Source organism: Malania oleifera, chromosome 3, assembly GCF_029873635.1.
Source record: "Malania oleifera isolate guangnan ecotype guangnan chromosome 3, ASM2987363v1, whole genome shotgun sequence".
Taxonomy (NCBI): Eukaryota; Viridiplantae; Streptophyta; class Magnoliopsida; order Santalales; family Ximeniaceae; genus Malania; species Malania oleifera.
Window position 1 is genome coordinate 124,995,075 of NC_080419.1, and position 14,298 is coordinate 125,009,372.

A 14,298-nucleotide genomic window follows, 5' to 3' on the forward strand; every position below is an offset into this window, starting at 1 on the left:
AACCTATAATATTTTGGGATTTTTGGAAAATGTTGTACATGTGTGTGTATGTTAATATAGATGGATGCACAAGTTACAACGGCATCCACTCTAGGCTGTGATGATGACAGATATTTATGTATAAGGTATAGCTTGACAGTTAAAAAAATAAAAAACGTTTGAAAAATTTGGATCGTTACAAACGGGTTCAGATTCTAAATCTCTTTATAAGGAGTGAGGCCTCTATTGGTTCAACTTCCATGCTGACGATCGCTGTTTTAATTTCTTTGATATATCAAAATGAATTTACACACTATCTTGTTATTTATTCACATTTTTTTAAAAAAAAAATTTTGAAAGAGGGGCCTTCTGCAATGCCCACCTCTTCTTTATAAAGGGACAAAGATACCTTAATGATCTGATTGCATGTCACTCGCACAGTCACACTTCCTTCTTTCCCTCTTTGTAAGGAATAAAGTAGTATTTTACCACAAAAAAGAAATCATATAAATTTGAAAAGAAGAGGAAAAAATAGAAGTGCCAAAAACATGAGGAAATTTATTTACTGGATACCTTAAACTTAAAGCACAATTCTCCTTAACATGAACTGGAACAAGAAAAACCCTTCCCTTGAATTGAATTGAAAACAACTCCTATGGAAAATTTTAAAAAGAAAAAAGGAAAAAACCCAGAAAAACCCAAAACTAATAAAATAAAATTAAAAAAAAGAAAAGACAGAAAACAAAAATTAATAAGTGCCAAACATTCCTAATCCTCTGATTCTATGCTCCTCTTTTAAGAAGGGTAAGGACATCAGCATCAGTGGGAAGAGCAGGAATGGCTCCTTTCTTTGTAGTTGTAATGGCTCCACATGCATTTGCATATTTCAGCACTTCCCTCAACTTCTGCTCATCCTGCATTTTATTTTCACAAACAACAAAAGAAGAGTTCACATGTTTTTCATCTGACGAATTAAAGCCAACATTTGTCCCAACACAAACTATAGCAGTGTTAATGACGATGAGAGAAATTGAGTACTTACATCAAGAACTGATCGGTCGTCAACAATCTTGCACAGAAGTGCACCAACAAAAGAGTCACCAGCGCCAGTTGTATCCACTGCTTTCACATGAAAGGCCTCCATGGATCCATGGAAATTCTGTATTTGTGCGGAACAAAAATAAAGATAAAACATACAGGAAATGTGTTAAGTGCATTAGGCAGGTCTTGGGTAAGTTGTGCATGGACAAGCTATTTATTCTGTGTTGAAAAATAGCATTCCTCGCTCCAATGCTTGGAGGCTAGAGTTTTTGGACATTTATATTTAGATTTGAGTACATATGAATAAAATGTAAAACAAAATTCGAATGAGTTTCATTGAAATTTCCCGAATTACATAAGGGCAATTTTCTCAATTTCTCGAGAAAATACTCACTTAGTTCTGATTTGGTAGAGTAGTCTGAACAGAGATTTCTTGAACCAGCATAAAACAAATATGGCTCATAGAACAAAGTTTAGGCTTTTAGGGCATACCATACTGTAGGGAAGAGATGTAAAGAGGTTGGTGGAAAGGTACAAAGAAAGTGCATTTGGTTTAAATTTAGCGAGTAAGAAAGAGAAGTGGAAAGTGAGAAAGTAGGTGCTTTTTTTCTAATGAGGTTTGCAAAAATAATCCTCCCAATTTAGGGAAATTGAAAGAGGGAAATAACCAGAGATTACATGCCTCTCTGTTTACTTTCATCTAGTTTTCTACTCTGCCAACGGATAGAAACGTGAAAAGATAGCAAGTTGGCAGATAAATTAAAGGAAGATCAGCAGCGTCTACCAAACAAATCCAAAGTTCACAAATTTTCAAAATTTCCACTGTTCCAGGTCAACAAATCATGCATTGCAATCTGACAAAATGAAAATGCAAGTGGAATTCTGAGATCTTGAACGATAATTTGGGAAATACCAGGACAAATTTGCATGGGGAAACTAAAACAAGAAACATGAATCATCAAATTTATGAGAAACACATGGGATGGGGGGCCTATGCACTCCTGACGATCAATTAAATATGTTCTGGATCTAGATTGCCTTGGTGGGTTATGTTCAGATTTCTTCCAAGCGGAGTAATATACCAACAGGGGACCCAAAAGGACAGTGGGTTCCATCTCACCAGCAAAGCAACGTTCTATTATATAATTCAGAATGCACCTACCCACCAGGCCACCACGCAACTAAAGGTCAGAGATATTGACCAAGAGATGAAGCTTCCCATCTATTTTGAAACTTCAATTCTATATTTGATTAGTTGAAATTTGAAAGAGGGCGTTGTTGAAGTTGATACCTTGGTGTAGTATCTGCAGCCGTGCTCACCGAGAGTGACGAGGAGGAGCTTGAGGTTAGGGTGCCAAAGAGACATGGCTGCGGCGTCATCGATCTTATCGCTCCCTGTTAGGAACTCCAGCTCGACGTCGCTGACCTTGATCACCTCTGCCTTGTCCCATATGCTCATGATCTGCTCACGCGCCTCTGCCGCCGACGGCCACAGCGGCAGCCGGAGGTTGGGGTCGTAGGAGAGGAGGGCGCCGGCCTCCTTCGCCACCTCCATTGCCCGGAGATGCGCCGACCGGCATGGCTCCACGATCAAACTTATTGATCCATAGTGGAAAACCTTGGCCTGTAAAATCAAAAACCCAATAATTTTTATTCATGAAGAATTTTTTTTTTTTTAAAAAAAGAAGATGAAGTTTGGTGGGGTAATATTTTATTTCATCAATGAGTCTACCAAAGAAAACAGCTGGAAAATTAAAAGAAAAAACTGTACACAACTACTCCAAAAAGAGAGCTGACTCAGCTGAGTAGTGTCTTCATCTTTTTTTTATTTTTTAATTTTCACATTATTTTGTCTACTAGTATGAGCAGTTCGGAGAAAAAGATTTTCCCCACTACAAAACTAGAATTGAGGCACATTCCAATAAATTATTTTTTTATTAACCTAATAAAAAATTAGACTGGAGGCAGAATCTCTGTGCAAGGATTACTTTTTATATGCCTATGTCAATTATTTTCATTAAAAACTAATAATTGAGTAGATATGCAATTGAATTTGAGGAAGAGACTAAACCATCAACCAAAGACGAGGAAATTTTGATTTCTCCAAAACATAAAAATACGAACTTAAAATTTAAAACTAAAATATTGTATGAACAGAAAATGATGATTGTTAAGGCAGGATTTCAGCCTGTCTAATCCAAGTCCGAACTTTTGGAAAGATCCCAAAAGCAAAATGGGAATGGAGCTCCGATTCCAGATTAAGGATTCAGATGACGAACTGCATTATTGCTTTTCAAGAATTCAATATCCCAGTAATCACGGGGTGATTGTTAGGATCGCGGATCCAATTGCTGCAATCGTGGTATCCCGGATTCCCAAGAACCAAACGCGGGAAATCAGGATGTGAGAGTCAAAGGCGGTGAAAGCGCGTGGCCGCTTGTGTATTGAGTCAAAAAAAAAAACCAGCACAAGGCCAATAGTTCAAGTTTCTGTTCAAACATATCCCACGCGCCTCCACCCGCGTCAAAAATCGCCAAAAAGATTTTTTTGCTATAAAAAGTAAATTCGTCTAAATTCTAGGATCGTGCCACGTCATGACGGGCCCAAAATCGGACGGTAAGACAATTGGGACCCACAGCTAATCTAAGTTTATCAGAACCATTTGATTGTTATTAATGGAATTATCTAATTTAAAGTACTTAATGTAGATTATAAGAAATTCAGTGGGACCCAGTGTGCCCGTTGTGGATGACGTGGTATGCCAGTTAGGGTTGTTTGGATCCAGCGCACGCGGGTGAGACTAACGACTCCCTCGGACGATAAAATCCAGGACCTACTGATCGGAAAAAATGGAGAGAGAGAGAGAGAGAGAGAGCGTACGGATCTGATTTGCTCGAGGTTGAGCTCCTCGGGCGTCAAGAGCATGTCGGCGCTGGGGTTCCGGTAGAACATGAACTCGCGCTCGCCGTCGGCGCGGAGAGTGACGAAGGCGAGGGCGGTGCGGGCGGCTTTGTCGAAGTTTATGCCTTCGGCGCTGACGCCGTTCTCCTTCAAGATCCCGGCCAGCATGTGCCCAAACTCGTCGTCGCCGAGCTTCCCGACGAACGCCGCCTTGCCGCCGAGCCTCGCGACGGCGATCGCCACGTTCGCCGGAGCTCCGCCGGGCGCCTTCAGGAATCCCGGCGCCTCCGCCAGAGACACGCCCGACACTGTAGGCACAAAGTCGATCAGCATCTCCCCGAAGCTCACAATCAACCCCCCGCCGGAGGCCTTGCCGGAGACAACACCATTGTTCATCGCCATCACCACTGGGAGAGAGAAAAACAGAGAGACAGAGAGAGAAAGCTTATGGAGAGAGAAGAGAATGGAGAGAGGAGAAGGGTCAGAGGAGGGGGAGAAATTTATAGAGTGGATGTGGGAGAGTTAGAGAGAGAAACAAACACGGAAGAGAGAGAGAGAGAGAGATGGTAAATTTAATTATATTAATTATCCGTATTTATCTTTAATTAAATCCTATTTATCTATAATTTAATATGTATTTATCTGTAATTTAATCCATTTTTTAATTCTTATCTTTATTGGGATTAATTTAATTAACTTAAAATTCACGTAATTATTAAATTAAAAATTCATTTTTTTCAGAGGGGGATGGGTCAGAATGGACATATCTCCCTCTAATTATAATAATAATTATCAAGTCAACTATTGATTCTGAAAAAATAATATAATTTTAAAAAATTAAGAAAATTCTGATAAAAAATACACATGTTATCGAAAAAATTTTGAAGTTCGAATTTTTATAATTTTTTTTACCAATTTTAATGAATTTAATTTTGTAAAATTTTAGATAATTTCATATTTAATTTTTGAGTTATAAGTTCTCAAAAAAACTAGAGAGGGGTTGGACTATTTTTTATGTATCACGTTTTTAATTTAAGAATTCAAAAAGTAAAGCATTATAAAATAAATAAATAAAAAGTTAGGTATTCTACAATCAATGGACCGACCTTTTTCAAAGTATGGACCAAATCCACCCTATTTTTAATTAATTATTGGGCCAAAATGGCAAATTAACCATGAATTTCTAAATTTTCAGCCAAATTATTTATTAAAAATGCTATAGAGTATAGATAACCATTTTTAAAAAAAATCAAAATTCAAACTTTCCTAAAATTATGTAGTCGGTGTCATCAAAATCCCTACAAATTTTCTATAGATAACTTCTCATAGTTTAAAACTTAAGAAAAAAATATAGATAACTTTTTTTTCTCCATTTGTATCATGTTCTCGAGAAAAAAAATCTCAAGGGCGTGATATAGATAGTTTTTTTTAAATTTTTTATTTCAAAATAGTAATTATTCAAGCCCTACTTAGTATAGAGTTGCTCAAGTGTAAGTTTTATTACTTAAGAGAACATGTGACAATTTTTTAATGTAGATTTTTTCGTTGATTATGTTCTAAAAATATTTATTGTATAATTTTTTATTAAAAATATTTTTATTAAATGAGTAATTTAATAAATATAAATCCTACCCGTGCTAAACATCTATGATTATGAATAATTATTAATTATTCATAATTAACCATATTGTTTATGATTATCCATACACGAAATGATTGCGCAAGCTCATGACCAGTAATTGAAGAAAAAAAAAAAGGAGGTAGCTTTTAATTCTTGTTTTCTTTTTTCATTTTTTAGAAGATTTCTTTGGTTTTTTTTTTCGTTTTTTATTACATAGGAACTTTAACCACTAACAAGCCTTCGAACCTCCGGTACAACACCAAACCTACAGATTAGCGTCCTTCCCCTAGATCCTACTAATTAGTTAAAATCCAAAATGCGGACACGACTTCTATGCATTAATTGGACGTTCAGCCAACTCGACTCTCGGGACACATTTTCATTACCATCCACGGTCCTCGCTGGCTCACAGAGTAAATTCTTACCATCCACAGATATCGCTGGCTCTATGAGTGTATCTATCTAGAATTGAACTCCCGATACTCCTTCTTAGGTGCTGATGTCTTTCCACCGCGTAATGCCCGTGGAGGCTTCTTTGGGCTCTTTTAGTTATGACTGTAAATAGTTCTCACTTTTCATTTTAGATTTCGAATAATTATTAAACTAAAATTTTTTATTTTTCCAATATTTATTATAAGAAAAACAATAAAAAAGTTTTGAAATATTCACTTCTAGAATAGTTTGACTTTCAAATAATTAAAAAAATACCAACATATTTTTTTAATTTTCTATATTTATATGAAAATATTGGAAAATATTTTTTATTATTTTCTAGATTATTAATTTCTTAGCCAAAATTGAATTTAAATTTTTGATTTCTTCAACTCTATGCAAACCCAAACACAAGCTATACTATCTTACGTGAATTTTAAAAAAATTAAAAATATTTTTTCTCAATCTAGAAAAATCTTTATTTTCTACCTTTTTAATAAGATTATAAAAAATAAAAAAAAATAAACTAACTTTTTTTACAATTTTTTAAAAATAAAAAAATAAAAAATAGTTTTTATAACTAAATAGATATTAATATTTATAAATTCTCATTAATTATATTTTAAAAACATGAATATATGCGTCACTCGATAAATCTTAATTTTACATTTTAAAAATATAAGATAAGGTTGTGTTCCGTAGACTTAATATGGTCCGTCCTTTTCTAGAACACGAACACAGAAAAATTTTATGCCCCGGGCTGTCCTTTATTTTTAAAATATCTCCATAACTCTTTGATATATATCTTTGTGTGTGTGTGTGTGTGTGTTTGTTTGTTTGGGTGCGCGTATAAATATAATATATATAATTAGTATACATATGGTTGGCCCAGATAGGGATGGTGCAATTGTGGCAGCTAGTGGTTGGATGGTGACATTGATAATAGTAGTTTGGTAACATAGAATTTCTATGCTACCTCTTTTCTCCTCAGATAAGGGCATTAAAGATATTTCACTCTTAAGAAATTTAATTTTGCTGTTGGTGGATTATTCATTAAATTATCTTATAATTTTTATAACCAAATGAATACTTAAATGAAAAACATTACTAATTAATGAAAAGGGTATTCAGAATCGCCAAATTAATTGTTTCTACCCGAAATCCAAAAGAAATGAAGAAAAAATATTTTTAAAAAATACTAACACGGTTTAATAGATTTAATGGGTACGTCCGTAAATATTATTTTGGCACAGATTGCTTTCTTTTCTTCTTCTCGATCTCTTAAATTTTATTTTTTAAAACAAAATAAAGTCAAAAATACAATTAAGTCTTAATAAATTTGTTTAGATATATAAAGTATTGAATTGATATTGCACGTTGTATCACTATTACTTGTAATAAGTCTATTGCTAGGAAAAATTTCAAGAAATTTTATTTCTCATGAATAATTATGACTCCAAGTGTATAGTTGATATAAAATAATTTTATAGTAATACAATTTTTTTGTAAGTAATAATATTTGGACCCCCAAATGAGCTGATTAATCTGTAAGGGCAAAAGGGTCTTTTACTTCGATTATTAGAAATACATAAAAAAATATCATTTTAAACTTCAAAAAATTGTTTTCTTAATAAATTAAAGGTCTTTGTATACATTTTATTTTTAAATACTTTAAACTCGCAGTATAAATTTCTATTTTCAATACTAACATAAGATAAATTTACTAAATTTAAATAAGTTGTTTTAGAATTTATATTAAATTTTTGAACGAGAATTTTAATTTTTAATATAATGTTGTAATAAATTTGTTATGTATTTAAAATCTTTAATAACTTACAGGTTAATTCTACACTATCTATTAATTTTTAGCTCGTGCGCAGCGTCAATCTCTGATAGTTTAAATATGTGCGAGAATGAATTTATTAATTATTTAAATATTGGATTGAAATTAATATAATTTTGTTGAATTTGCAGGTGTGGAGTCACCGACAGCCGCACCAACCCAACCACCGCCTTTGACACTGAAGACCGGCGGCCATCTACTCTGTAGATTTTATTGAAATCTGCAGCCACCTTCTTTGAACTCTCCGCTTCCCCTTGTATATATATATGTGTGTGTGGAGTTGTGATTATGTATGAGTTGTGTGCAGAGAGCAGAGAGTGTGGAGAGCTTTGTATGCTGTGGAGAGTGTTGTATTGTGCAGTGTAGAGAGTTAAGGAGTATGAGACAGAGAGAGTAGAGTTGAGTAGTGTGGCTCCTCCTCCTTGTATTTTTTTTCCCAGTTTATAGTGTAGTGGTGTGCTCCCGTGGACGTAGGTCAGATTCGACCAAACCATGTAAATCCGGTGTTCCAGCGTGGATGTGCTTGTTTATTTTTCTTCGTGTGTGATTATTGTCCCAGGTATAATTCCCAACAAATTTTATATTCTTGAATCTATATTTTTTGAGGTGATAAAATTTTATTGAACATATTTTTAAAGCAAAAATACAAATTTTCCAAAAAAAAAATATATGGACCAATTTGCTCTCAGCATAAGACCCAAAAACAGAAAATCCAAAGGGGGTCATATATCACAGCACACATGCATTTTAATGAGAACAAAGGCCTTGTTTGCCAAATCAAAATACAATAGTTGCAGGAATAATTCAAATAAGCACTTAATGGAGAGTAGGTACACCTTCCCAAACACAAAATTTACATAAAAATAGGGATGTTAGGCATTAATATAAGGGCGTGTTTGTTTTTTGAAATTTTTTAGGGCAAAAGACTCCGACCCCTCTTGAGATTTGGTGAAAATACAATGACTTTTTCTTACGGTCCGTTTGGATCAAGGATTGAAAAAGGAAAGGAAAAGAAAATAAAGAAAAAACTCATTTTCTATTATATTTTATTAAAAATGAAAGTTCGTTTTTATATGATTAAAAATTAGGGAAAATTAAATATTAATTGTGTGTAAAATCAAAAATTTTGTACATGAAATTGATCTATTTGTCGTTTTCTTTCTTACTTTCCGTGATAACCAAATATGAAAAGGTGGATTCTTTGATATTTTCCTTTTCTTTTCCTAATATTTTTTGAATTCCAAACGGAGTGCTAAGGTTTCAAAAATTTCAGCAACATTCTTCGAGATTTCAAGAATTCCAAGGATCTCCAATGAGGTTTGTTAAAAAGATATAACCCCCTTTATATTTTGTAAAAAGATAAGTTTTTTTAAGAAAAGTTGTGTTTTTTTTTGGCAAACATCATGGTAAGTTTGTGGCATTTTTAAAACCTTCGAATAGGTAACTGTCTTTTTGTCAAGCCTCAAGAAAGTTAATTGTCTTTTGCCCTATTTTTTTTAATATTTTTGAAAATATGATATTATAATATATTATTCTCACATTTGTTTAGGCTGACACATGAGAATTTTAGAGCTCAATTAGTTGTGTGTAATATTTTTTTTATTTTTTAATTTCATTTTTCAAAAAATTATATATATATATATATATATATATTAGATTTTCAAGATTTTTTAATTAGAAATAAAAAAAGTAAACTGTTTGTTTAATTGTGCAAAAATAGTTTTTTTTATTTTTTATTTCAAAATTTATGAATAATATTTTACGTATTTTCACATTTTCCCAAAATACTCATATCGATAATTTGTACAAACTCATTTCTCATACAAATAATTTCCACTCACATATAAATACCACATTTCATTATTTTTCACTAATCACATCAATCATTCTCATTTTAATATTTTCTCAGAAAATACTCATCGTCATATTTCACATTTTTCAACATATATCATGTGTCACACAGTTTTCATCTAATATTTATAATATATTAATTTCAGATTCCAAAGCATCACAAATTAATATTACTCAAATACCACACAATTTATCTGATATTTGTATCATAATAATTTTTAGACAAAATACAATATGCTCATTTTCAAATATTAATTTAAACGATCATTCTAAAAATAATGTTATAATTTATTCCACTTACATGACTTACTGAGAGTCTCATTAGGATCCAAAGCTTACGCTGTTGGTGCCCGAAATTCAACTCCTATAATTTACATTTTTTTCAAATTAATTAATTTATTTCCCCACAATACTACCCATCTAACCTTCCCTAAGTCTCATGTACTCCAATTTAACATTTAAACAAATATTTGACACCCCTACTTAATTTTCTGAATTTTACCAGTGGATTCCAAAAATTACACCCGTGATGCTCACTCGGGCCTTAAATTTCGAAAATTTTACTTCAACTCCAGATGTTCAACATTTTAGTATTTTTAAATTAATCATAATTAATTATTTATTTAAATATTGACATTAACATTCTATGAGCATTTATGAGAACTTTATGGCACAAATCAATTAAAAATTTCTAAAAATGTTATTGTATAATAATATTTTTTATGTAGGTAGACAAACACTCCCCTAGGATCAATACACCAAAGGGCCAAGTGTTGTCATTGACTCATCACATTTATCCATTTTAAAGAGAACACTAGGTGTTGTGACTTGTAGCCAATTCAAAATACAAGAGGTGCATAAGTAAGCTTATTTTGGGAAGTAGGTAAAACTTTTCCAAACAAAGTCCTAAGAAAAATAGTTGGTGTTTGACATTAATTTAAGGACCAACCAATGAAGTGGCGAGTATAGTCACATCATAGGTGTATATTAATGAAAATATTAAAGGATAGTTTGGCTCGCGACATAAAATCTATTTATTATACGTCATCTCTTTATCGTAAATTTTATTTTTGAGAATAGGATATCTATGTCATAAAAATATTTTCATTTGATTCACATTATAAGATTCATAAGACTTTACATCGAATTCTCATGTCAATGTTTAATTTAATATGTGAATCTTAATAGATATTTTAAGAAAATGACTATTATACCTTTGACATTTGTGTATCAAATATATGAAAAATAATTATATTTTCCAACACAAAAATCAATTAAATGTAGATAATAAAGTTTTCAACAATTATAAATTTAAAATAATTAACATTTAATGCTTGATTAATTGAAATAATTTAGAGCAACATATTGTGTAAACATTAAGTATTGCATTAAATTTTTATAAAAAAATATTACTAATTTTACTTAATAAATTATAAATGTCAATCAAAATTGTTGATTAACATATATATTAACAGTTTTAATAGACATTTTCTATTATCTAATTAAAGACTAATTAAAGATTTTTATTAATATTTTTAATTAATTTTTAATATTCTCTAATTAAAACATTAACTGTAATTATGTTAATTATTATTTTTAATTTCCATATTAATACTTTAATGAACTATTTTCTAATTGAAAAATAAGTTAAATTTTTAATTAGAAATTTATTAATAATATCTTTAATTAAAATTGCATATATATTAATTTTAAAATAATTAATATTTGTGCTAATTTAATTTTTTTTCTTTTATTTTATTAATAATTTATTAGAGGGTGATTATATTATACAAAACTTAAAATAGTGAGGGCAATCTTATCTAAAAAGTAGGATTCTCATGAGAATCCCGATGAAACTTTTCCATGGGGAGAGACGGGAACACGGTGCCCACGTTTCGGGGAATCTTTTCATTCCTAAGAATGTCAACATGCTCGTCACGTCAAATTCTCATACTTAAATAAGAGTGAAAATAAAATGTTATGGACATTATATTTTCGACAATCTTGAAAGATGTCACGAACCAAACGTCCCCTAAAGTATTGTGACAATTCAAAATACAAGGGTTGAAAAATAAGTACGTTTTGAGAAGTATACACACCATACCAAACACAAATATCGCAAATCACATGTTATTTTTATTGAAGCAACTTGGCTTTAATTTAGGCCATCCATGTTATTAGTTGTAATAATTCATAATTATTGTATATAGGCCATTAGTCTACCCTTCTTTTTCTTTTTTCAAAAATCAATTATTATTATTGATGGCCCATTTAAGGTTTATTTAACTTATTTTCTTATATTAAATAACATCACTAAATTACGAGAAAGATCCTGTCTAGCCATAAGTCAATTCTATTTAGGCTAACCTTATCCTTAATTAAAAAGATTTTTGATTTAGAGTTTTATTAGATTTGGATAGACTAATATAAAATGTGCATTTAAATTTATCCAAATTCACCGAAATTTAAATTCTAATGTTATAAATTCATGCATCCCTAGCTATGAGCACTGTCTTAAATTTCTATTTTGGAGTATTTTAGAGTAGATAAGCAATTATGAGAATATTTTAAAAGTAGATAGCATGAAGTCATCGAAAAAGAAATGGGTACACATCGCGAATCAGTTACTATTAGTAATTTAAAATATTCATTTGCTTTTATATATATATATATATATATATATATATATATATATAATGATTACCTTTAAATTTGGAGGGATTTTCGAGAATATATTGAAGGAATAATGATGATTAAAAATTGTTTGGTCTTCTTGATAAAATTTTTAGAAAATTTTATTTTGTGACTAGTTATTTTATTTTTATTTTTTATAAAAATATTAGTTGTCACCACAATTTCCCCTTTCCTTAATATATTTCATTTATATTATAAAAATACTAATTAAAATATACTACTTTATATATATATATATATATATATATATATATTACAAAAAGAAGATTTCACAATTTATGTCTTCCCTATTATTTGCTTTTCCTATCTTATTTCAACATACACACGAATGGGTTCGTTAAAAAGTTGTGTTGGACCCGGGATATACATCGGGGGATCACTCCAACGCCTAAGTAAGGGAACACTTCAAAGAGGTTGAATGCAACAATAAAGTGAGTTAAGAGTGAGTTATTTTGCCTTGTTTGCATCACCCTTCTTTATAATGGCGAGGTTTGACCCTTGGGGTAATCCGTCATTATGATGCGGGGGCGTGTATCACTTCGGACGTTTAAAGCGCCAGCGTGGATCTCTCCCTTCATTATTGGATTAGAGTTAATTGTTTTTACCAGAGGATTTGATTTAGGTAGTGATTGTTGGGTTTTGACTTCCTTTTATAAGTTTATATATTTAGGGCATACCAAGTTGTAACAAGTAAAAATTATCAAATCAAATATAAAGATATGATCATAAATCATTTCAAACTCGTGAAAAAAGTAACCTAAATTCAAAAGTTAGACTTCAAGCTCTTAAATTTTGATTTATATGAATTTAAATAAAATATAATATAAAATTATATTGAATATTGTTCAAATTCACACAAATCTAAGACTAGAAACTCGTACTCACAATCTTAAATTACACTTGAGAGTATAAATTTTAGGTTATAGATTTGAATTTGTATGAATTTAGGGGCATTTGACAAAATTAAGTACTAAGCATTGAATGTTGATTCTAGTTATGAACCAAAAACCAGAATAAGACCTAAAATGAACCCTTGAATATTGAATAATTAAAGTAATTATGCAAATTTCATTATTTTCACCCTTCAATATTTTATGAGAACTTTAAAAATAAAAAAAATAATTACAAATAGAATATTATTTAATTATAAATAAAAACAAATGTATATATATTTTTTTGTGTATAAGTAAAAATAAATAAATAAATACATCCTATATATTGTGTAAAAAGAAAAAAAAATCTAACTAAATTAATGAGGAGAGTGTTAGTGGAAAGGAAAAAAGATGAGAGGAACAAATAGGTCGAATTAAAAAAATACGGAAGTGTTCATAGGGCTCTTAGCACTACTTATTCAGAAGTTAAACGAACAATACCCATCACTTCATGTTAGACCATTAAGAAAATAATCCTTCTTAGGAACAAACGTCTCCTTAGTCTCGAACTTAATATCAAATTTGTATGAATTTAGCCTAGAACTCATTTTAGTTTTGTACTAAGGTCCAACAACTATGCTCCCATGGGCAAAATTCAGACATTAAATTTGAATTGATATAGATTTAGACAAAATAAGAATAAAATTATACTCAACTTTGCCTAGATCCAAACAAATCAAAATTCAGATACCAAAATTCATAACCCAAACATATCTTTAAGCATAATTTTTTTAAAAAAAAATTAAAAAACATTATTGTCAAAAAACATGATCTCTCTCTCTCTCTCTCTCTCTCTCTCTCTCTCTCTTATATATATATATAGAAAATGAATTTCCACGCCAACCAGTAGGGCACTTCCACCATCAATCACCCTACAGGAAAATACATGGGGTGGGAGAAAATGAATTTCCACGCCAACCAGTAGGGCACTTCCACCATCAATCACCCTACAGGAAAATACATGGGGTGGGAAGCTTAGGGGAGCAGCAAAAACCATCGGTGAT

The 14,298-nt window shown here is 31.1% G+C and overlaps 1 protein-coding gene across 1 annotated transcript; it reads right to left on the reverse strand.

Annotated features, from left to right (window-relative positions):
* Positions 1–517: 517 nt before the first annotated feature.
* Positions 518–4,588, reverse strand: LOC131150975 (fructokinase-2). Its single transcript, XM_058102104.1, has 4 exons — positions 3,901–4,588; positions 2,312–2,644; positions 1,022–1,138; positions 518–893 (listed from the first exon to the last, which is right to left on the reverse strand). Exons 1-4 carry the CDS (start codon positions 4,321–4,323, stop codon positions 762–764), a joined length of 1,005 nt encoding a protein of 334 aa, XP_057958087.1. The 5' UTR covers positions 4,324–4,588; the 3' UTR covers positions 518–761.
* Positions 4,589–14,298: the final 9,710 nt, after the last annotated feature.